Raw genomic sequence first — 24284 nt, forward strand, 5'->3', positions numbered from 1 at the left:
GTGTGGAGTATGAGTGCCCAGGGAAACCGAACCTGAGCTTGGGGTCAGGTCCCTGAAGCCCACAGGATTTCTTAAAATTATTACCTCTACTGGGATGGGGCAAGAGGCAGAACTGTCCATTCCCTGGGCTTTAGAGAAGGATTAGAAACCTCTTCATGTTGGCATGCCAGGACTACCCACAGGTCACCGTTGAAAGCAGTTTTGGCTATTGGTGATGGCCCTGTGAGGGGAACCCTGGTGCTGTTTCCACCACCATTGAGTGAACTCTGCTGCAGGGTTCTAAGTGCCAGGGTTGGCTTGTGGTTATATGGAGGATGGTACTCCTGCTTTGCCTGGGAAATCCAGGCTGGAGGTCCAGGGCATGAAGGAGGGTCAGAAGAATGCTGGCTGTTGATGCATGTGCTCCAGCTGTGTTCTTCCCGTAGGTATTTGCCTCCTGACTTGCATCCAAGGAAGGGCCCTAAGTGGGCAGTGGTACCAAGAAAATAGGCCATGGTAGGCATTGCAGGCAGGGAAGGGCACAACTTCTTGAGGGCTAGGTGGTGTCTCTTCCCAAGTGGTATGTACAGGAGGTGGAGAGACAGCAGGAAGCTGGAAGCCCTGCTGCTGGGCTGTGATGCAGGGCTGAGGTGGCATCCCCAGGCTGCCCCCACCTAGATGGAGACTTCATATTCTCTCGTCTCCTGCAAAGGAAAGAGACTGCTGGGAGTTGGAAACTTGTATAAGTTTTGCCAGGCCATAATCCACCTTCCCAAGGAAAATGGGAAAAGCGAGAGGGCTTGGCAGGACCCTCAGGAGGACTTGCCCAAGGGAGCAGAAAACTGGGTCCTGGAAAGGGTGTCAAGGCTGGCATGGGTACTTACTCCAGTATCATAGGTTGGATTGTCAAATGCTGACTCCACCATGATGCGGTTGTAGGGGTGGGGGCGTGTTCGGGGCAGCTGGAGGGGGCTTTTCCCCTGGAGCCTGTTGGGCAGAGAAGCCTTTGAATCAGGAATGCTGGGCAGGAGTGAGTCAGATATTCAGAGGAGTAAGAGAAGCCAGACTCACCTGGAGAAGTAGAGGTACACACCTCCCACCAACAGCACCATTGCCACCAGCGGCAAGAAGATGGCAGCTGCAATGTGGACAGCATCCAGGGTGCTGGAGGCAGCAGGTGCCTTGGCAACTGAAAACACAGAGGGTGGGATTAGAGCAGAGGTCTCTGTCACCTGGGGCCAACAGCCCATCATCTCTGTCCAAAGGCATCTGGCTACCAGCTCTCTCTAGCTGGCTGGGAGCACGGAAGGAGCTTTTTGCCCTGCTAGGCTCAGACCTCTCTTTCTCTGGCCTCCTTCCTTGGGGAACCCATGGCCTGGGAGTGGAGAACCATGGGCAGGGAGATGATTTTCCTGGTCCTCAAGGATAGAGACTCACCATCTAGGCTGCGGCTGCTGTAGAACCCATCCAGAGAGGCTGGAACAAGAGGGAAGGGCCAAGGACAGTGAATAAGCCCAATGGGCCAAACCACTAAAGCAGGGAGTGGAGGTAACGGGCTGATTGTGGGAAAGATTTGTCCAAGGAGAGACCACTCCAGCATTTGTCTTGGTGATACCACCTCAGAAGGATCTGGCAAAGACTGGGGAGACCAAGGGTAACACGAAGGGGGCAAGGGCAGGTGGTTCTGGTTCTCAACATTGGATATGTTTGCCAGAACAGCCCTATGGGCCAGCCAGGGTTTTGGGGGGTGGCAGGGCACTCACCAGCCCTACAGATGGGTGGGGGGTCACTCCAATGCGAGGGGTGCCCAGGCACACACTTGATCCTGGCCTGGCCCTTCAGCACATAGCCTGGGGCACAAGAGAAGTGAATGGTGGCCCCTGCTGGATGTAGCCGCTTCTCAGGACTGCGGGCTCCATTCTCGGGGGCACTGAGGCCATGGCATGGCTTGAGTTGTTCCACTGCAAAGCAGGCAGAGCCCAGTGAGGGTGCCAGGGTACTAGCCTCCAGGGATAGCATCCTTTATGTCTTACCAGAGGCTTCCCCTCCTACTCATCTGACACTTACAAAGACATTTGGGGGTCCGGTCACTCCACTTGGGGCTGCCGGCCTGGCGATCATGGCAGGTGAGGATGGTGCTACCCGTCAGCACAAAACCCTGGTCGCAGATATACTGCACTGTGGTCCCCACAGGAAACTTGGGGCTGGATATGAGGCGTCGGCTGTGTTCCACATCCCCAGGGTCATGGCAGGAAGTCACTATGGGTGGGGAGTGATGAAGGGAAGTTGCCCAAGGAGAACTCAGCAAAGCTCAGTCTACCCTGGCTTTGTTCCAGGCCAGTTAATATGTTCATGTCATATGGCTCCACCCCCTATTTATCTGTCCCTACTGTTTTGCTGGTGTGGCTCCTCGTTTGTCCCCTGCCCATCCATTAGGGTCAACAAACACTGATTGGCCATTTACCAGGAACAAAGTACTTGGAAAAAGTGGCTGATATCCCTATAAATAGGTATTATATCCATTTCACAGATGAGGACACGGAAGCTATGAGAGGTGAAGGAACTTAAAGGATACCAGCTAATAACAGTGAAGTCTGGTTCAGAATCCAGGAGAGGCCTGGAGGTTGTATTGGGTAAGGGAGCATGGGAAAGAGGTACACTCACCCCTCTGGCATGAGGGCAGGTCCTCACTCCAGGTTAGGTCCCACTGGCACATGAGGACACTGGATCCCACCACCTGGTAGCCGGGGTAGCACTGGTAAGTAACCACAGTGCCATGTACCAGCTCAGGCTGTGACGGGTTCTTCCAACCATTGGGGATCTCAGGCAGCTCCGGACATGTGTCATTGCGGGGCACCTCTGGGGACACAGAAGCAGCAAGATGCAGGCCCTCAGCCAGCACCAAAGGGACTGTGCTGGCCCCCCTCACTCTGAGGGCTCTCTGGCCCCTGCCAGTTTGTCCTGGGCCTAGACTGGCCTAGGCAGGCTCAATGATTCATTCCTGTGCTCAAGCCTCTCCTTGCCTGTCCCTAACATCACTCTGTCTCCTGGATTGCAGCATTATCATCTAGGCTTTGGCCTTACTTCCAAAAGCACCTTGGCCAGTTCCTCACACCTGAGAGATGGGGCCATGTAGGGTGAGAGAAATTGTCACTTCTATTAAAGATTGCCAGGTAGAAACCAACACCTTTTCCCTATTTTTGTTAGGAGGTTCTTCCTGCTGCCTACCCAAATCCCTTTGCTGCAACAGAAGGCTCCCTTTCTCTTAGGGGGCTCTCAGGGAAAATGGAGAACAGGATTAGTTTCCTTTGGGTAATATCTGGAACTTTTCCAGTTATTTCTTGTCAGAAAAAGCATTCGGGCTACTCCTTGTCCTGGCCTCTGACTTGCCGTGGTTTGGGGTCTGCACTCTGAATGGGGCAGGGACAAGCTCACCAAAGAAGTGGATGACGAAGCCCTGCTGGTATCCCAGCACTGAGGTCCCAGGGTCCGACTGGAACTGGATGGTGACATCAGCCATGGAGGTAAAGAGCTGGAGGTGGCCACGGGGCCCTGAGTACTGGCCCAAGACCCGAGCTGTCAGGTCATCCCCATCATAGAAGGTAAGAACATCACCAGGGCCTATGCGCAGCCTGCGGAGGAGGACTGTCAGGGCGGAGCAGGCCAGGGGCCCCAGGATTGGCTGGACAAGAGATGTCCCCAGACCTCAGAAGCTGGCTTGGCCTAACCCAGTAGCACTCACACTCGGATGTCCAGCATGATGCGCTTGTCCTCTTCCACATGCACACCCCAGATGCAGTCCTGCCCACGGCCGTAGGGCTCTGGCCAGTTGGGGGAGAGCACAACTCCGGCCGAGTCTGTGATCTCCCCGCTGCACACGGCTGGAAGGCAGGGGAGGCCCGGGAGGTGTGTCCCCTCCGCATTCCCCCCAGTGCCATGTCGGGGCTGCCACCTGCCCACAGGAGTGCCCACCCATTGCTGGGAGATCCCACCTCTTCCTCTGGGAGAAGCCTGAATCACACATTTCACAGGGTCCCTGTGGCCCCAGGCTCAGTGCTGGTTCCCTCATACCCACTCTGCTCTCTGCCCCTGGCAGGCCCATCCACTGGTGCCTACTGACCTCGGCAGGCTGGCTCTGTCTCATTCCACTGAGGGTCATGGAGGTCAACACATTCGATGATGATGGAACCCTGCTCCAGGGTGTAGCCAGGGTCGCAGCTGAACTCCACAGTGGTACCAACGGGGTAGGAGGGTGCACTGCTGCTGAAGTTGCCGTATTTGACAAAGGGCTCATAGCAATGGCCCTGCTGGAAGGCTGTAAACCACAGGGCCCAGCCCAGCTCAGTAAATACAGAGGGCAGGCATCCTCCTACTTCCTTCCCCAGGCGCTTTTTCTTCCTGGGTACAAATGTATGTTCTGGGCTTGGCATGGGAGGATGGAAATGGACAGCCTAGAGCATCCATCCCTATCTGTTCAGGAGGCTGTCTTGGTCACCATTGTATTTTCAGTGCCTAGTTTTGTATATGATACAGAGAAAGTGCTCAATAAATTTTTTGTGTGTGTGAATGAATTGATGGACACATGCGTGCATGATGGTTCTAGAATGTCTCTTGCATCAGTTCTCCTTCTCTAAGGGTTGGGGCCTTTTTTGTTTTTAAAAATAAATCTGGAGAATTCCTTCTCTTGGATCAGAGGGCTCAGGTCCAGGTAAGTCTCCTGCAAAGACGGGGTAGAAATCCTGGACCTGAGGGGAGGAGCAGGGAGAGTGTGCCTAAGTGCTAGGTGAGCAGGGGCCAACTTTGGAGAGTGATAGAATGGAGGCAGAGAGTGGAAGGGTATGGGAGAAAAACCCTGGGCCCAAGCCCCCCCCCCCCCAGGTTAGGTCCCAGCAAGCTCACCCTCATAGCGCAGGGCCATGCCTGCAGCTGCCCCGCTGCTATCAGTACTGAGTTCCACAAAGAAGTGTCTGCCAGAGCTGAGCAGGCCCTCAATGGGCAGGTATTCCACCTCATAGGAATCGTACACAGGTGGGGCATCCACGTTGTCCCCATTGCGAATAATGAGCCTGGGCCAGGAGAGTGGCAGCTAAGTGGCTGATCACTGACATAGGTGTGGTCCAGGATTGGGGAGCATCCCTCCAGCAGAGTATTACCAGGGTAGGCACTCCCATCCCACTAGGACAGCTCCTCACCTGTCATCATCCTCTGCCAGGGAAACCTTCTCAAAGTGCAGGTGTAGCCGCTGGCCCTCAGGAGCCTCAAGCAGCCAGTGGCAGGTGAGGTTGTTGCTATAGTTGCCCGGGAAGCCCGGAGAGACAATACGGCCAGTGGTGGCGTTACGGATCACACCACCACAGGCAGCTGTGAGACAGGGACAGGATGTAGGCTGGGCCGCTAACGATCCCAGGCAGCCTAACAAGCCTTGCTCTCCATCCCATCTCTGTACCTTCTGTATGGGGCAATAGGGACCTTTGCCTCACTGGCCATCTTTGCTGTCATGGTCCCAAAGGTCAATCTTTTAGCCCTGTGACCCTACAACTCCAGACAGCCTGGATACCAGAAGCCTACCTGCGAACCCTTCATATCTCTGGGACTATTTATGTGCAACTCTCTTAAATGTAGGTAGATCTTTCACGGCTTGCCTGCGCGACCCAGGGTAAATCACTTTCCTTCTCTGCTGATTCCTCTAGGAGGCCCTCCCTGACTCCCCCTGGATGGACTTTATTTGAAGCCCTTACTCTGGGCTCCAATCTTCTTGGTTACACCTGCTATCCCTACCTCATCCCACTTTCCTAGAACCAGTTCTTTGTTTGGGTATGTTCCATAACTGGGACTCCCTGAGGCAAGGGCCAGATCTTTTTAGGCCAGGCATAGAGTTAGTGTTCAGTGTTGATTGAGTAAAATGAGTTAATGAATGCATAAAGGCCCTCCCTGACTCCCCCTGGATGGACTTTATTTGAAGCCCTTACTCTGGGCTCCAATCTTCTTGGTTACACCTGCTATCCCTACCTCATCCCACTTTCCTAGAACCAGTTCTTTGTTTGGGTATGTTCCATAACTGGGACTCCCTGAGGCAAGGGCCAGATCTTTTTAGGCTAGGCATAGAGTTGGTGTTCAGTGTTGATTGAGTAAAATGAGTTAATGAATGCATAAAGGGGGGTTAACAGATCAGGGATGACAAACACCTGATGAGCATGCCATCCACCCCAAAATCTTGTGGCTTAGCTAACACTGCTAGCCATAACACTTTCTGAAATAGCTCTCCAGGCATCACTACCACTGTCATTCCTGGGCCGACCCCTTAGGGCTTTTCCAATGCTGACCCCTCTGGCTTGGAACTGTCCTCTTTTTCCAAGGAAAGGCTGAGCAGTTTGCCTGTGCCTGTGGTCAGAATTGCTGGGTTACTTGGCCACAAGCTCCTGGCAGTTAAGTGGGGCCAGAGAAGAGGCCTCAGGCAAGAGGAGTGTGGCTGGTTCCAGGCAGTGCTTTTCTCCCCTGGACAAACAGCTCTGAACCTTCCCAGCGCTCAGAGACCAGGCTACCATGACCAATACACAGTATCGTTGTCTCCAAATGCTCAAGGCAGCAAGTATTTTAACCTAATAAAGCTCCTGGGGGGCTGGGGTGAGTATCTGATCTGCCACTCTGCAGAGAGCGCAGTCCTACCTTTCTGCTTGGTCTCAGAATGGAATTATCCTTCAATCTGATCATGCCCCATCCTTTGCTTAAAGTGGCTCTCTGTTACCCTCAGGATAGAGTTCAAGCTCAAAATGGCATCCAAGCCCTTTATGAATCTGATTCTCTCCAGACTCAGCTCCAGTCCCCTCTCCTCATATACCCTCTCCTTCAGGCATACCTCACTGTGTCCTTGCTATGTCATGCTGTTTCACGCCTCCACACCTTTGTATATGCTGTTCCAGGAACCTACCCCACTTCCCCAAACTAACATTTCTGTAATCCTTCCATGCTATGTCCTCAGGAAGACTTCCTTGCCCCCTTCTTCATTTGGGAGCTTCTCTCCCTCCCTTGGGTTCCCACGACACCCTGAGTTTACCCCTATTATAGCATTTTGTGTACTGAGCTGTCTGTCAATCTTCCCACTAGACAGAGCTCCTTGAGGGCAGGGAACACGTTTGTTCTATTCATCTCTGGTTGTGCCTGGCAGCCAGGAAGAACTTATAAAATGAAATAAGTTTCAAAAGCCCAACTCCTACCACCCCAAAAAGAAAAAATCCCAAGTTGCCTCTCATATGGCAAACCAAACACTTTATTATCTTCCTTCCTCCAACAAGCCCTCTTCCATTTGCAGTGATCCCAAACCTCCTGATCACCCAGGACCAGAACCTGGGAGTCCCCTTTCCCTTTTCCCCTTTCCCTCATCAGTGTCTCTGGAACTTCCTTCCTCTCCGTTGCCAAAAGTCACTGTCTAAGTTCAAACCCTCCCACCACCTGGCTGGCTCTCCTGAGGAACAGTTCTGAGCTCCTCCCTTTTTCTCTCAAAAAATGACATTCAAGGCCTTCGCACTGCTCTCCACGTGTCTCAGGCTTCAGCCAAACCTGGCTGTCCTCTGTGTCCCTGGATAACCTCAACTTCCTTCCTCTGTGTCAGAAGCCTTCTAAATACCCAACTAAGAATGACTGTTCCCTCCCCTCCCAGGTCACTTAATGTCTCTTCATTGGTACTTCTTACTTCCTACTCTGGAAATTGATGACCTATGTGTAGCCTTCTCCCCCTTCCTGGAACTGTGGGCTCTTTGAGGGCAGAATCCCTTTTAAATTCAGTTCTTTATACCTGTGGTGCCTCCATATAGTATGTGCTCAATAAGTGCAGGTCGGATGAATGCTATTGAGGTATGTGACCATTTTCTGGCTTCCTTATGGAGAGCAAATGAAAGTGCCAGACAGCAATAGAGAACAGGGATGAGTCCTCCATGTCACTTTTCTGCTCAGCACTGAACCTCCTCCCTTGGGGCCACTCACCAATACATACAGGCTCCTGGGAATCCCAGAAGGGTTGAGTAGCATTGAGACAAGTAAGGAGACTGGCACCCTTCAGCTGGTAGCCAGTGGCACAGTGGAAGCGGGCGCTGCCTCCTGGATGGAGGCTGGTGACAGTCACATCTCCATAAGCTGGACGTTGGGGAAAGTAGCAGCTCAGGAGATAGGCTGCAAAGAGAGAACGGGTAATATCGTATGTGTGTATGTGCATGTGAGGGGGAGCTGAGCCATTGCCAGAGGAAAAAAGTCCTGCCCAGTCTGCCCCAGACTACCTGGAGGTGTCACTTGGGGCCAGAGGAAGCATTAGGAGTTACAAAAAAAGACTTCAATCCCCTCCCTAGAAGGTGCCAATATTTCCAGCAGCCTGGACTGTTTAGTGGAGCAAGCACAGATCTGGGAGTTAGGAAGCTTGGGTTCTGGTCCAAGCTTTGTGACACTTAGGCAGGTTACTTAACCTTTTTGTATCTGTTACCTTGTTTGTTCAATGAGGTTTAAAATGCCAGCCCATCTACAGGGTTATTGTGAGAATAAATGGAATAGTATTTTCTTCAGCTTGGTGTTCCTGCCGCTCAGCTGATAATATATCTTTGATATTCATTGAATGGTTTGCAGACATGAAAGCACTTGAATAGTGAAAAGCTTATATATAAGATATAAAGTGTGGATATTATTTTTCCTGTAATAGGCGACAAGTATGAATTGCAGCAGGAAAGGTTCTCCTAGTAGTCACTGAGAAATTCTAAAAAGCTTCATGGCAATGGCTATGGACTTCTTTTAAAAACAGGATGGGGGCGAGGGTGGGAGGGAGGGCAGGGAGGGAGGGCATGCCTTTATGGGAGTTGGGGGAGGGACAAGTTGCCCTGGGAAACCTGGTAGCTTTTGGAATTGTCATACCAAGTATGACCAAATGGTGGCAGCAAATCCCACAAAACAACCTGACAAATCCAGCCCTGGAGCCAAGCTGGGGTGATAGCTAAAAATGGGGATTCTGGCTTGGGTCTGAGAGATGGCGAAGAAAGCCTAGAGGGGTCAAGGAGAAAGGCTGAGAAGGCTTGGGATACAGGCCCTGTCAACCCTTCGGGAGGTAGGAGGGATGGGGACCGTCTAGACTGAGGAACTTGGGTCTTGGAGTTTGGGGGTCCACCCTCATTGATGGCAGCAGGTAGATGGGAAGAAAGTCCAGGCAGAGAATCTACTAGCCTCTATGTGCCTTTGTGTGAACAGAAAAAGGGCAAATCAGGGTCCAGAAATGAGTTTTGTGACTTTTAGTTTTGTGACTTTCACCTGTTCTGGCCTTAGTTACTGTGTCTGTGAAAGAGGGAGGATGATTCCTACTCTTCCATCTCTCACAATGTTCTTGAGAGAATGGCCAGTGAGTGGCCAATTATGGTTGGCAGGAAGTACAGGGCTGTGCTTGGCAAGTAGGCTCTGGGGTCAGTCTGCCTGGGTTTGAATATAGGTCCCCTACTTGCTTTGCCACCTTGGGCAAGTTATCTAATTTCTCTGTGCCTCAGTTTCCTTGTTTTCTACCCACTTAGAGTATTGCATCCAATGTTGTAGAGGCTAAGTGAGCAGACATAGGTCCAGTGCCTGTCTGAGAACAAGTACCTAACACATTGGCCTGCTGTTACCATTTGTAATCCTGATCAATGATAGCACCTCACATCTATACTCATCTTATGGCTTCTACTTGATGTCTACAATAAGCTTGGGAGGATGGAAGCCAAGGTGGGATTTATTAACCCATTTTCAGATGAGGAAAACTGAGGTTCAGAGAGACTGTGTGCCCTCAGTCACACAGTGAGTAAGTGGTAGAGCTGGAACTTGAAGCTCCTGGCTCTAGAACCCACCTGATTTCCATCCCAGTTGAAGTAGAGACCTGGGTTCCAAGGGTCAGAGAAATGTGAGAGAAGCAGACACGGCTGCCCTGGGTGGTTGTTCAGAGTGGCTACTCACAGTGACGTGGGGAGAGATCCCAGGATGGGATGGGGAAAAGGACGTGGGGCACTGTACCCAGAGTGGAGAGGGTTGAGGGGCTCACTGATGCTCAGAGAGGTCTAGACCATGAGCCAGACTTCAGGATCAACCCTTGTATTTACATCTCACCCTGGAGTTCTTATCACAACTCTGGGAAGGGAAGACCCTGCATTTTACAGATATGGAAACTGGGCCAGATGAGGTGAGGGTAGGGGACTGGGGTCAGATGATGAAACCCTCAGACTCCATAGTGGGTAAAATGCCACTTCCCAGGATGAGCTTCTTCCTGTTGCCATGGCAACCATTCATGGGGAGCCTGCAATCACTGCAATCTGCTGAGTTATTTTCTAACTGGTGTCTGTTTCTGGGGCCAAGTCCAGTGTCAGGAATGCTCAAGATGGAGGAGTGGGATGCCTATCAGTGCCCTCTGCTTCTCCACCTTGCTGAGGCTGTGGGAGGGAAGTTGGAACTTGGTCCTGCAGTGAAGCCCTCATGGGGGCCCATCCTTGTGACCTCAGCTTGGACAGGTCCAGTATGGGTGTGGGTACTAGGCCCCTCCCCACCTCTTCTGGTACCCTTTTTCTCCAGCCCACAAAGCTGCACATGTGAGCACACTCTCCTCCTGTTCCCATCTCTGGGATCAGGGCTAATTACAGCCTATAATTAGGGGAATTACACTCATTAAGGAAAAAGCTGATCATTGACAAAAACTGGGTGAGGAGGGAGGGCTTTTAGGAGCCTACAAGGAGGCAGCACTGGGCCAGCCCTCCCAACCCTTCCTTGGAGTCTGCTCCCTCTTGCTGGGCCTCCAACTTGCTACCATTTAGCCACCTTTGGCCTGACAGAGAGGAGGTCCAGAGTTTTGTGCAAAAGAATTTGCAGCAAGAGCGGTTACCATGGTGTGAAATAATGCCCACTGCTAGGGAGGATTGATGAGACATTAGGGAGGGAAGCCGGGCTACATACATGCTCTCACCTCAGCTGGCCCTTTGCCTCTGCCAAGCCGCAGTATGGTCCCTGCCCAGTGCCAGGCTCCCGGCTGCCACACAAGACTACTCCCCCAGTTTGGGTGGAGAGGCTGGGATGGGGTGAGTGCTCCTTAAGTGAGGTTTCCAAGTATCCCAATCTCCAGAGTGCCTGCCCTCCAGCCCAGTTGTGGCTCCCTGCAGGGCTGCATAAGTGGTCCATGACAATGCAAGACAATCCAGTGATTGTTCACGCCAATTATTCCCCTATTAGCATCCCCCAGTCTGAACTGGTTAACCTGTGCAAAGGATCAAGGTGACTTTGTGCCCAGGGAGGGGGGTGGGCAGGAGGGATGCTGATGAGAGAGCAGCAGAGCCCCAACCCCCTTTTCCTCCCTTCTCCATCCTGCCAGCCGGGTAATATGTTTCCTCAATGGAGCATGTGCTAAGCACTTGATCCTAACCATGACTTTGTGGGGTAGGTGGTTTTGTCTCATCTTACAGCAGAGGAAAAGGAGGGCCAGAGAGGTCAAATGACCTGCCCAAGGTCAATAGCCAGTGAAAAGAAGATTCAAACACATATCTGCCCATCTCTAAGTCTGTGATTGTTCCATTACATTTTCCACCCTATACCTGAGGTATTCTGAGCTGATGGGGGTAGGGGCCAGGTCCAGGGTGGGCAAGGCAGTTCAGGAAGGCAAAGCTATCACCTAAAGACCTCCAGATGGTCATTGTCAAGCCCCTTTGACCTTGACCCCTTTGCATTTGGTGAGAGGGCTTCTACTGCTATTGCCTATTTGTGTCTGCTTCCTTCTGAGATTTTCAAGTCCTTGGGGGTAAGTACCTTGGCTGGGTCATCTTGATATTGCCAGTGTCCTGGCAAAACCTGGCAAAGAGTAGGAGCCTAGGAAAGTTTACTGAATGAATGAGTGACAGTGGGCACACCTGGGGGTTACCTGATCTTGAGTCAAAACCAGCTCTTTGCAGGGTGGTGGGTGGAAGAGGGAAGTTCCTGGAGTTGTCAGATGAATGATACTTACTTCCAGTTGTACAGAGCTTCACTGGGCACCTGTACTGTATGTTACTAGCCCCTCTCTGTTCCCCCCAGGCTGTAATAGCATCAGAGACCCCTCAGGAGGGCAACCAGTCTGGGCAGGTTCCTCCCTCAGCTGCCCAAGCCTTACCTTGGTAGTGGAAATGGAAGGTGCCAGGTCCAGCAGGTGGTGGGAGGCTCTGGAACTTCAGGGCTGCTTGGTGGGTGGGGCTGCGGATGACTTGGCCCCGCAGCAGGAAAGACTGGTTGGCCAGAGGTAGTGGGTCAGGTGCCCCCAGGCCCTCCACAGTCATGGTCTCCCCCTCCCGGAGGCTGATATTCCAGACCTGCCAGTGGAGTAGGGAGAGCAAAGCGTAGCAGTCAGACTTCTTCCTGCTGCCTGAGCCCTGCTGCCTGAGCCCTGCTGCCTTCAGGATCCTGCCCCTGGACATAGAAATGGCCAATTCTCAGTGCCCCCTGGGCATTGGAGCCCCCAGGCCCGGAGCTAAGCACTTCAGTGCAGGAGGAGTTCATCTTACCTTCTCAGTAATTCTGTGAGATGGGACCTGAAGTTCAGAGATATTAAGTGAATTATCCAAGGTCACACAGAGATTATTAACAGAACTGGGATTTGTAAGCACATCTTTCTGTCTCCAAAGCTTTTCAAGTACACCAGCTGCTTCCTTTCCTGTCATTTCCCCTCCCTGGGCTCAGTTTTCTCATCTGTAAAGTAGGGGTGGGGTAGGTGTGTTGAACTAGATCGTGTCTGAGGGCCTTGCCAGCAACGTGAGGTTTTAAGCATCAGACCCATGTGCCCAGCTTCCCCTGGACATCCCTTGTTGGATGCTTCACAGGGTCCTCCCACCCAGCCTGCCTCATACTGAGCCACTCTCTTTCCTCAAGCAACAGCTCCCCTGGCTCCCATCTCAGGGAATGATCTTGCTATCTAGCTGGGTACCCAAGTCAGAAACTGGCATCTTGTCTCCTCCCTCATGCCCCATATCCAATCAGTCATTCAGTCCTGTCAATTGGACCTCGAATCTGCTCACCACTTTTCATTCCCCTTGCCACTTCCCAGCTTATCACTGTTATTGCTCACCTAGATCACTGCAGCACCTTGATGGCCTCCCTGCCTGTAGGGCTTAACCCACTCCTTCCACATGAATATTTTCTGGACAGCAGCCAATTAATAGTCCCAGACCTGTTGCTGATCATGGTGCTTCCTTGTTTAAATCCTCCAGTGGCCCCTCACTGAGTCCATGAAGCCCGCAGTATTTATCCAAACTCCTTGCTTGGCCCTCAAGGCCCTGCCCAACTTGGCCCCTGCTAACTGCTTAGTTTGGCCTTATACCATTCCCCTCCACACATCAGCCATCATTCTATTCTCTCTTTTCTCTGGGTTCCTTTCTCTGATCCTTTCCTCCAGCTCTCACAGGCCCTTCTGCCACCTCCCTGATCTTCTGGCCCTAAATCGCAGGCACATCCTTCTGGGCTCCAAGCCTCTATGTGGTCATATAAGAATTGGACAAGGACAGACTCTGTCCAGAGGAGAAGTGGCAGTGTGGCTTGGTAGGAGAAGCACTGGATTGGGAGCCCAGAGATCTGGGACCTCATCCTAAACCTGTGATCTCGGACAACTATGCTATTTGAGCTTTAGTTTTCTCATTTTATAAAATGGCCTAGTGTAGATCTTTGCTACTCAAAATGTGGTCCCTGGACTAGCAGCATTCAGGATCACCTGGGAGCTTGTAAGAAATACAGAATCTCAGACTCCACCTCAGATCTTCTAAATTGTACTCTGCATTTTAAGAAGATCCCTGGGCAATTCAAAATCACTGATCTACACTGTCTCCAAGATCTCTACCATGTTGCTCTGAGGCAGAGCCTCAGTTAACCCTTGAGGGTTAACCCTCGGGGGTTAACTACCTGGGCTCGTTAAGTAGTATCCAGTGTGTCACCAAATCCTTTCCAATCTCATCTCCCAAATATTCCAGATTGTTCCTCCTCTCTATCCCTTTGTTGCTGTCTTGGCTCTGATAACCTCCTACCCATTGTTTCTCACCTGAGAATGACCTTCTAAACATTTGTCTCAATCCTCCCATTCCCAATTCATCTCCAGGTCCTGAATTGCCTCAGATCAGATCATGTCTCTCTTCTACCCAAAACCTGCTGGTGACTTCAGATTGCCCAGAGAACAAGGCCCCAAATTCCCAGCTCACAGTTGGCTTTGCCAGACTCATTTACCTGCACTGAAGCTACAGGCTACCCCTCACTCTTTCCCTTTGGGCATTTGCATATGGGACTCTGCACAGAGGATGCTTTCCATTCTTCCTCTCCTGGTCAAGCTGGTCATCCTTTGAGACCACCATCCTCCACCTCCCAGGCTGGGCCAGTCAGTCCCTCTGCTTCAGGCTTCCCCCACTAGTCCTCTACTCATCTCTCTATTAAAGCCCGGGGTAGCATTTTGCACTGCGACACCCTCTTCACTGTCCAGTCTCAGTAAAGATGTGTGGGGAGAATGGATGTGTGGGCCAATGGAGGCACATTCCTCACCAGATTCCTATGAGCTGAGAAGCACGGAAGATACTGAGCACAGCCAGGTCCAAGGAGATAGTTGCTATCCCTCAGACTGTGGGCACTGAAAATAGATGTGCCCTGAGGACTCCAGAGAGGACAGGTGGGCAGAGAGGGGTCCCCACCCCTGCCTTGGAGGAAAGACCTGGTGGGTCTTTGGGGCTGAAGAGAAGGCTCAAGGCAGGGTGCTAGGGGCAGAAGTGCCTCCTCTCTGTGAGGAGCTCCACACCCAGGCACGTTTGGGTGGAGGCTGCCTGACCATCTGCTGGGGACAGTCCTCAGGGAATTCCCGCAGCAGGAGGAGGCTGGGTGAGGTCCCTTCAAACTTGGAGATTCTATGATTCTAGAGTTGGGAAAACAAGACTCACACACGTGGAGTCTGTAATTATCGAGAGATGCCAGGCAGCATATAATTCCCCCTTAAGTGGCATTGAATGCGTGCAGCAGGAATACTCGAGGGGAGAGCAGAAGGCTTGGAGGCTCAGGGGAAGTGCATGGAGCAGGTGGGTCTCAAACTGCCTTGAAGAGGGGAATGCTGGAAGGAGGAGGAGGAGGAGGAAGAAGGGAGGGACATTCATTGCTTGGAAATTACTATGAAAGCAAAGGCAGAGAAGTAGAAATCAATTTAGTATTTCCTTCCTAGTTCCCCGTATACCTCTAGCTTGACCTCTTCTAGCTTCCTGCTCCTGGTCTTGCTGCTTTGCTGGGATCAGAGGGCGCAACAGCAGCAGCACAACAGCAGCAATAACAGCAGTTGCCATTCATCGAGCACCTCCAATGTATCAAGCCTTGTACTAGGTGCTTTACATATCTTATTTCATTCTCACCACAGTTCTGTAAGGTAGGTGGTGAAATCCCCATAAGCAAACAGAAGCTAAGGAACTTGTAAAAGGTCACACAGGTGTTAAGAAGCAGAGTCTTGCCTTGCTGGAGGCAAAGACAGCTTTCTTTTCTCCCAACCTCATGGGGGTGTCACTTGAAGAAATAGACTTCTAGACATCTTTATTTCCAGGTGCCAGGCCCTCCAGGTTTAGCAAGGAGGTGGATCTTGGCCTGGCCTGGTTTTCTCAAGATTTTTTGGGATTTGAGTTCCCACCAGCCTTCCTTCCTCCTAGCAGCCTGTAGAGCTGGGAAAACTGGGAGCTGAGACCTCTGGCCCCCTCTGGTCTCAGGGAGGCATGACCCCCTCAAGCTGGCCTGGCTCCCAGCCCAGCCCAGTGGTGAGTGTTGGGATGAGGGTGTGGAATGTAGTGGTTCCCATCCAGAAGGCTCCCTATTCTCAGCCAGAGGCTGTCTATGCAGCTCTGGTCCCCTGCGTTTTAAGCGCACATTTGTGGGCATGCTGCAGTGGCTGGGATGTAATTTGTCACTTGTTTGAGGATCAGGCTGATGGGCCAGACAGGGCTGGGTGTTGGACAGGGAGGGTGATGAAGTCTTGATGCAATTTGCAGGCATCTGGGAGACAGATTGAAATGTCAGCTGTGCTCATGAGGGCTGTCTTCCCATACCCCTAGCCAGTGACAGGAGGGGACCTGGGGGCCAGGCAGGGGGAAGACAGAAGCAGAGAGAGCCGAGGAAAATTCCCACAGGATCTTGGGCTGTCTAACACTGCCCTGCTTCCAGCAGACCATGGGGTCAGTTCAAGGAAGAAATATAGCCACTTTGATGGAGCTGGCCTCTTCCTGAATGGGAGGTGGGAAGGATTCAGGTTGCTTTCTGCTAACCCCCAGATCATCAGCCTCATCTGGCCTGTCTGTCCCCAAGGAAGCAGTCAGTCAGGACTTCAGCACATGCCCTAATGGTATGACCTGTAGGCGAAATAGTGCCACAGCTTTTGCACACATTTGCACTAGTATAACTCTGTATGCGCAAATGAGCTCAAGGATGACTCTTGTATGTGATCCCCACCCCCAGCACCTGAGTGCCCACTGCAGATGCTTGCCACAGCTGCACCAGACTCTTCTGGTCACCACCCTCCATGAGTATACCTTGACATAGACCCACTTGCATGCACACAGCCCCCTCAAACACATGTCCTTCGTGTGCTTACCCTCACATGTGCTCTCTCATGCCAACAGTAGGATAATCGCAATTTTTTCTATAAGGCTATTTACAGTTTTCCAAGCTCTTTTACACCCATTATCCTCTCAGATCTCAGAAAACCTCAATAAGGGAGGCAGAGCAAGCTGGGTTTACCTCTACTTTATAGATAAGGGAACCTTTGTAATCAGAGAAGTTGAGAGATCCTCTTTGGTCACACAGTGAGTCCGAGGCAAAGACAGAACTCCTGATTCATGGTCCATTGCTCTGTCTTCATGCACAGCATCTCAGTTGCCTCCCCAGAAATGGGTGAATTCCAGGTAGGTGTCCTACAGGATCAGGCAGGGCTGGCTAAGAAAGGAGGTCTGGGGCAGAGTCCAGAGAGGCATCTGTCCCTGCCTGGAATTCCCTCTTTGGATTTGCCCTGTGCCATACCCAGGCCAATCTCCTGGACCAGGGGAAGGACAGGGGCTCTTGAGTCCTGAGATCAAGTCCCAGCTCCCTCACTGACTAGTTGAGCATCCTTGGGTAGGCCACATGGCCTCTCTGAGCCCCAGTGCCTATGAGATGAGGATAATATACCTAGCTCATGGGATTGTAAGGATTAAGTGAGGTCCTGCCTGTAGGGGCTCAGCACAGAGGAGCACACCATTAACAGTCCTCTTCCCCTTTCTGAGCATTTGCCATGGTGATAGCTGGCTGTGGGCCCACCTCACCCTCAGGTCTGCCAGGGTTCTGCCTGGGAGCCACCCTTTCCCTGGCCCAGGCTCTGCAGCTACCGGGAAGCAGGAAGCAGGGCCAAGGGCCTGAGGTTCCACTGCTCAGTTCGGCCTATGACAAAGCTTCCTGAACCCAGAAAAGAAGTCACACTCAGAGGAGAGGGGATGGGCCTTGTGCATCATCTGGTTCAATCTCCTTTTACAGAGAGGGAAACTGAGACCCAGAGAAGGCCAGGGCTTAGCCCAGTCACTGAGATGTGGGCTGCAAGCCCCAGTCCTACATGACAGCTCCTGTGCCCTCTGAACTGGCACTCGTCCATAAAACCTTATGGGGTAAGGTCTATTTTAGGGATGGGGAGAAGGGCCTAAATTCATGGGGCAGACTTGCCTACACCCCTGTCACTCCCACCAGATGGGCCTTCCCGGGGCCAGGAAATAGGAAGTTGCTCAGAAATCCCACCCTACCACCCCCCAGGCCCCCTGGTGCCCACTTCAGGCGTGGGCCTGATGTGGCTTAGAAGGGCAGGGTGTTCTGGCTATCAAACTGACAGCTGGCCTGGCATAGGAGAGATGTGTGCCAATGGGGCCACCTCAGGCATAAGGGCAGAGACTATGGGCAGCTGTGCCCAGGCTCCAGATGGTACAGAGAGCAGCTGAGCCAAGAGGGAGGCTGGCAGCAGGAAGGCCCTTGGAATGCCAAGTGCAGTAAGAGGCAGGCACTGGGGCCAGAAAGGCCTGGAACCCTCAGGGGGAGACTGGCTGCCTGGGATGGGCATGGGACCCACATGGGTTATGGGGCTTATGCCCACCCATCCTGAAGGGGCCTCTCAAGAAAGCTATCCCAGTGCCTGACCGCTGGCTGAAGCAGGCAAGGCTTCTCTGATTATGGAGGGCTTTACCTGGCCTCTTCCCTGAGAGTGGCTCAGACCCTCAGCCTCAGAGGGCACCAAAGCTGTAGCACCATGCAGGGAGGTGGAGGCAGGAGATGAAACAGGTTATGAGGGGCTGTGGTCCACAACATGGAGAACTGGGCTTTTAGTGATTCTGGTACCTCTGAGGCTGCTCCTTGAAAAGAGGGAATTGAGAGGGTCTTGCCCAGGGCCCCAGATGTTAGGCAAGGGCTGTACTCACATGACGGGCTCAGCATGGTGTCTGACTGACCACTCAGGGGTGTGATTTGTGGGTCCTTAAAACAACCTTCTCCTCCATGGCTCCTCCCATCCCCTTTGCCCAGACTCCATCCCACCTACCTACCCTGAGTGATCCAGCCAGGTGAATTCAGGGAGGGGCAGGCAGGGGTTTATCCGTGATGGGGAGAAGCCACAGGCAGTCCCCTCTCTGCAAGACTGAGGAGCTGTGGGCAGCATTCTAGGCCTTCCACCCCACCCCCAGTACCCAGCATGGCCCAGCTCAACTGCCAGCCTGGGCAGGATTATAAATCAGAAGCCCTTACCTTCATCCCCTACTTCTATGCAACAAAAACACCTTTCTAAAACAGCCAGGGCTGGGCACTGGACTTCAAGAGCCAGGCCTGCCACACCTGCTGCTTCCCAGGCCTGGCTGCTCATCCTACCTCTCAGAGCAGGTGTCATCAACTCCAGGAAGCCTTCCCTGACCCCACACACTTGGTTGGGGGTGCTCATTCTGGAATCCCCACAGCCCATGTGCTTCCCTTCCCCATCCCCGCCTGCACTGAGCATTCTGTGGTCATCGTTTATGATTTCTGTCCCCCTCAATAACCGTGAAGGTCTGAGTGCCCAGTGCCCAGCCCAGAGCCTGGCTCATAGTACTTAAGTTTGCCAACAAATCCCTTCATCAAAAACCATTAGTTGGGCCGAGCCCGTGGCGCACTTGGTAGAGTGCTGCGCTGGGAGCGCGGCAACGCTCCCGCCGCGGGTTCAGATCCTATATAGGACTGACCAGTGCACTCACTGGCTGAGTGCCGGTCACGAAAAAATGACAAAAAAAAAAAAAAAAAAAAACCATTAGTTAATGATTAACTGAGTAACCTTAGGCAATTCCTTCTCCTTGCCTTGGACTAAGTTTTTCTAACTATCCAGTGGGTACTGGTCTGCAGTGTCAGTAGTTCTTCAGGTCCCAAGTGGCCTGCATGGTTGGCCAGTGGTCTTGGGTAGTTGTGGAAGTTGCAGAAAATGCCCCTGGAAGGAGAAGAACCTTAAATCCTTCTTCAGTCCTGGTTGATTCTGTCTTTTGCTCCTCCCCCAAATCGGGAGCTGGTCCAGCTCTTGCCACCCTGTTCCCCCACCACCTTATGGCCTCAGACTATATCTCAGGCCATTAGGGCTGACAGGGTCCCCAAGGACTCTGCCCCCATGGTGCCAAGGTAGAGGGTGGGGCCAGCATCTGCCACGTTTCCTGACAGCAATTCAGGGCTGTGGCAGGTCTTCGTCTCAAGGTTGCCTGGTAACAGCTTTTGCATTACGATGAAAAAAATGTGGCAGCACCAGAGAGCAGACACAGGGCTTTTGTGAGGGAGTGGGCATCCAGGATGGGGCTTGTGCCTAGGCCAGGGCAGGAGCAGGCAGTGCCATCATCTTGCCCCATTGTGGGGGGTAGCGGAACTGGGCCCAACTTGGCCCCATGGGCTTCAATGGGGGTGGTAGTCTTGGTGGGCAGATGGGGCCAGCCCAGGCCTGCAGGGGGGCACCCAGCCTGGCATCTGCCCCCTCCCACCCTCTTCCCCACACCTGCAGCTGGTGCCTTCCACCCGGTGAGCCACAGCCGGTGCCACCTCTCATTAGGTGATGATTTTACATTAATTACCTTAATTAAGCAGCACTGAGTGCTAATGGCTTGTGGGGGTGGGCAGTGGCTGTTCCTAATTACCCTCCCAGTCAGCCCAGAGTGAGGGGGCAGAGGGCTTGGCTGAGTAAAGCAACCAGTTGCAGAAAGAAGTGGGGGCGCCCAGCATGGATAAAAGAGGGCCTCTCCCCCCCAGCGCCTGGCTCAGAGACCTGAACTTGACACCCCAGAGGGGTGGGCTAGAGGCACTGCCCCAGCTCAGGTGTAGCTGGCTCCAGGCCCATATTCAGGGGTGTGTGGAAGTTGGGATGGGTGGGCAGCAGGCCGGGAGGGCAGCACTACCGTGTTCCCCACACTCCTCCTCTGCCCCCTTCCCTATGGCTCCTCGGTCCCCTGCCTGATTCCCTCAGCTGGGCTGAATGCCCCTCCTCCCCACCCCCAGTGAGTCTCCAAGATCCAGGTCAAATGTCACTTCAATCCTTCCTCCCTCTACTCCTTTCATTCAATCAGTCCACGGAGTACCCATTCTGGGCCTTATATTATAAGGCACCCTTCAAGAAGCTCACAGTCTGGGCTGGCCCGTGGCTTACTCGGGAGAGCGTGGTGCTGATAACACCAATTCAAGGGTTAAGATCCCCTTACTGCTCATCTTTTTTTAAAAAAAAGCACACAGTCTAGCTGGGGAGATGGACAGCTATAAACAGACTGATAGAAGGCAAAGTGATAAGAGCTAAGATGGGAGATGCCCCAGGCTTTGGGGATCAGGAGAGAATTCCCAAAGAAAGTGATACCATGGTTTGAGTCAAAAGGGAGCAAGTAGCGGGACATCTTTTCCAGGAGGAGGGACCAGTATGTGCAGTTGGGACTTGTGAGGAAAGAAGGCTCGGCCCATCAGTTAGCTGCAAGCTGCGCAGTGCAAAGGGAAGAAGTGGCTAGAGATTTGAAGGGACTGGCCTTGGTTCAGAGAGCCTGGGAAAGCATGAGGGCCAGGAAGTATCTCACTGGAGGAAAATGGCTGCAGTGTATGTGGGGGCGGATAGTAGGGAGCAAACGTGGTGGGACGACCAGTGAGGTGGCCATTGTATCATCCAGGGGAGGGCTGATGGGGGAGGGGCCACATGGTGGTTGTGGGGCTGGAGGGAGAGAAGCAGGCAGATTTGAGAGTTTAGGGGAGTGTCATGGTTACAGAACTTGGGGATGAGTTGATGGGACGGGGAGAAGAGGGAGAGGTAAGGGCCAACGTGACTCCACATTGCACAGCTCCAGGGATGCCATCCACATTGTACTGTGGTGTCCCTGCTCCAGGTTTCCAACCTGGACAGGTGTAGGGTGGCAAGTAGATTTGGGGGAACAAAAGCAAGATTTGGGTTTGTGGAGGTTCAGGGACATCTGTGAGGATCTTCAGGCTCAGACTTTGGGATTAAGAGAGAGTCTTAATCCCAAGGGAGGGATGAAATGGCCCAGGGAGGCTGGGGGCAGAAGGCTGGGGCTGTACCCACCATCTGGTCACCTCTCTGATGATGCAGTCATATCTGTTTTCCCCACCTCTGCATCCCAGGAGCCAGCACAGGGCCTGGCCCAGAGGACTGCTCAAGGAGTATTGGTCGAAGGAATGAATTAGTGAATAAATGAGTGAATGAGCTTTCATGGCTCTCTTAGGCCCAACCAGGCAGCCCTGTGTTCTCTCTGATCAGCCACATAGATTCAGATGCAGAGTTCACACTCACCCAGTCTCCTGTCCATCCAAGGCTAGAACCCCCTCCTCAGGCTCTCCTGAGCCCCTGATCAAACCCCTGGGGGAAGAGGGTGGGTGCACCTGCCCCTCCCATAGCCCCTCTCGGCCAAGGGCATTGCTGAATGAGAGCAGTAGTCTTCTCCACTCCCTGGTGCGTAGGACATAATCCAACCATGTTTCAGCCCATCTCCCAATCCTCCAGCTGATGCCCCTAAGAATCCTCCCCTCGCCTCATAGCAGGTGCCTTTCTGGGGAAAGATAATGCGCTAGCCCCAGCTTTGCGCTTGCTGGATCCAGGTCACTCACCTTGATTTCCACACCATAGCCAGGGTAGACGGAGATGTAGTAGAAACAATCCAGGCCGACATCAGGGGGTAAGCTGGAGGCTGTGGGGGAGTCCAGAGAGCCCTCTGGGCCTGAGAAATTCCAGCTACAAGAGCCTGGGAGGCAGGAGGAAACACATGGCTAAGCCAGTTTTGGTGAAGTGGGTCCAACCAAGGCTGGACTCGTGTGTGTGTGTGTGTGTGTGTGTGTGTGTGTGTGTGTGTGTGTGTGTGTGTGTGTGTGTGTGTGTGTGTGTGTGTGTGTGTGCAGTGAAGCCCATCTCTTGGGACATCTATTCCCCTGTTGAAAGAAGGCAACTACCTTTTATTGAGTACCTGCTATGTGCAGTTTTATCTGAGTTCTCACAATGGCTCGATGACAAAGGTTTTCCTAAACTTATTTTATAGATGAGGCTCAGAGAGGTTAAATAAAACTCCTAGGGTCATGTATAGTTGGAAGAATCAGGATTTGAACTTGAGTCTATCATTCCAATTCATATGCCCTCTGCAGGCTGGCACTTGGTGCCAAAAGGCAGGGCAGGCTGGCACAGTGTCAGAGACAGAGGCATTTAGGGGCCCCACAGCTTCCCCCATCCCCGTCTGTGGCTCTGCAAGCCAGCAAGTAGCTGACCTGGTGGCTGGACTGTGGTTATAGTAGTGGTGATGATGGTGGTGGTGGTGGTAGTCTCCTCGTCATCCCCTGAAGCTGTGGAGGTGGCGATGGTCCCCTCGATCCCGAGCCCTGTGGTCTGGGACATGACCTCTGGAGCCCATGGCCTGCCCATGTCTCCAGGACCTTCTTGGGTTGGAGTCCGTGCTCTGCTGGGGGGTGTAGTACTGGGCCTGTCCCCTGGGCCTAGGGTGGGCACTGCCATGCTGGGTCCTGGAGGTAGGGGAGCTGTGATACGAAGCACAGGGGGTTCTGACTCTAGGCTCCAGGGTCCCTCCCTGGACTGGGGCTGAGTGGGTGCTGCAGCCATGGCCGGAGTGGGGCTGGTAAAGACAGGGCGGTTGTCCTGGTTGACCAGGCGGGGAAGGGGACTTGGGGTGAAGGGTGTAGGTGGGTCAGGCTGGAAGGGCAGTGCTGGCCTCAGTTCCTTCTCACCCCTCTCCAGTCCCTCTTGTAGGAAGTCCTCGAGCAGTGGGTGGTGGTTTAGCAGTTTCAGGGTGGGGGCTGTTGTGACGAAGTGGACACCTCGTTCTGGCTGCTCAGGTGTGGGGGCCGCTGTCAGCTCCCCATCCGTCTCTTCCATGCCTGGGGCTTGCCCTTCCCCCACAGTTGGGGCCTCTGAGGAGAGTCCTGAAATAATAATGGAGGATCAGAGTCTCTTCCCCTTGTGTCACAGTGAGCAGCATCACGCCCAGCCCAGGCATAGGAAGTCCATCTCTCTTGTGACAGAGTGCCTTGGGGAGTCTGCTCACTGTTGAGAAGCACAGAGCTATAGAATTTTGGAGCTGGAAGTGAGATGACATCACAAGGATGGCATATGAGGATCCTTTCTCATCCAGCACCAGACATTACTAATTGATCATTGCACTATTTCCTGCTGTTTTCAGATTCAGCTTCAGAATCCTTCTCGACACAGCACTCCAGGCAGCATGCCTGATATCTCAGACTGATATAACAAATATTTGTCATTCCTAATGTAGCTCAAAGGCCTTATTTTACTAATGAGGAAATAAGCCAGAGAAAGGAAATGACTTGCTAAAAGCCACAGGACCAGTTGAAGGGCTGAGATGAGAACCTTAGCAAGTATACTGTCCCCCACCACATAGACTTTTCTGTCTGAGGTTACAGGGCATGAAGATTCATTTCTTGTTCTCAGTGAACCTGCTGGTCATTAGTCTCAGGAAATGCTTCACATATTTGGGATTTTATTTTATTTTATTTTATTTTCCTATATAAAGATGACCGGTAAGGGGATCTCAACCCTTGGCTTGGTGTTGTCAGCACCACGCTCAGCCAGTGAGCCAACCGGCCATCCCTATATAGGATCCGAACCCGTGGCCTTGGTGTTATCAGCACCGCACTCTCCCGAGTGAGCCACAGGCTGACCCCTGGGATTTTATTTTAGATTTCCTCATAGGTGCATGACTTTTTTTTCCCCTTTGACCCAATAGGGAAGGAGTAGCATGACTTCTTTATTATGGTCCCATGAGGTCCCATTTCTCTCACTT

At 52.7% G+C, this 24284-nt stretch overlaps 1 protein-coding gene across 2 annotated transcripts; it reads right to left on the bottom strand.

The window, feature by feature from the left end:
* Positions 1-653: 653 nt before the first annotated feature.
* SEZ6 (seizure related 6 homolog) lies at positions 654-23398 on the bottom strand. Of its 2 annotated transcripts, none has more exons than XM_063112285.1 (16): positions 22738-23398; positions 22090-22223; positions 12104-12299; positions 7960-8145; positions 5172-5340; positions 4879-5045; positions 4100-4294; positions 3722-3860; positions 3415-3611; positions 2644-2838; positions 2047-2238; positions 1743-1940; positions 1417-1455; positions 1051-1168; positions 864-966; positions 654-683 (listed from the first exon to the last, which is right to left on the bottom strand). In XM_063112285.1, exons 1-16 carry the CDS (start codon positions 23357-23359, stop codon positions 654-656), a joined length of 2880 nt encoding a protein of 959 aa, XP_062968355.1. In that variant the 5' UTR covers positions 23360-23398. The 2 variants fall into 2 exon arrangements, with proteins under 2 accessions (XP_062968355.1, XP_062968353.1); XM_063112283.1 differs by having other exon boundaries at positions 667-699.
* Positions 23399-24284: the final 886 nt, after the last annotated feature.

Source organism: Cynocephalus volans, chromosome 10, assembly GCF_027409185.1.
Source record: "Cynocephalus volans isolate mCynVol1 chromosome 10, mCynVol1.pri, whole genome shotgun sequence".
Lineage (NCBI taxonomy): Eukaryota > Metazoa > Chordata > Mammalia > Dermoptera > Cynocephalidae > Cynocephalus > Cynocephalus volans.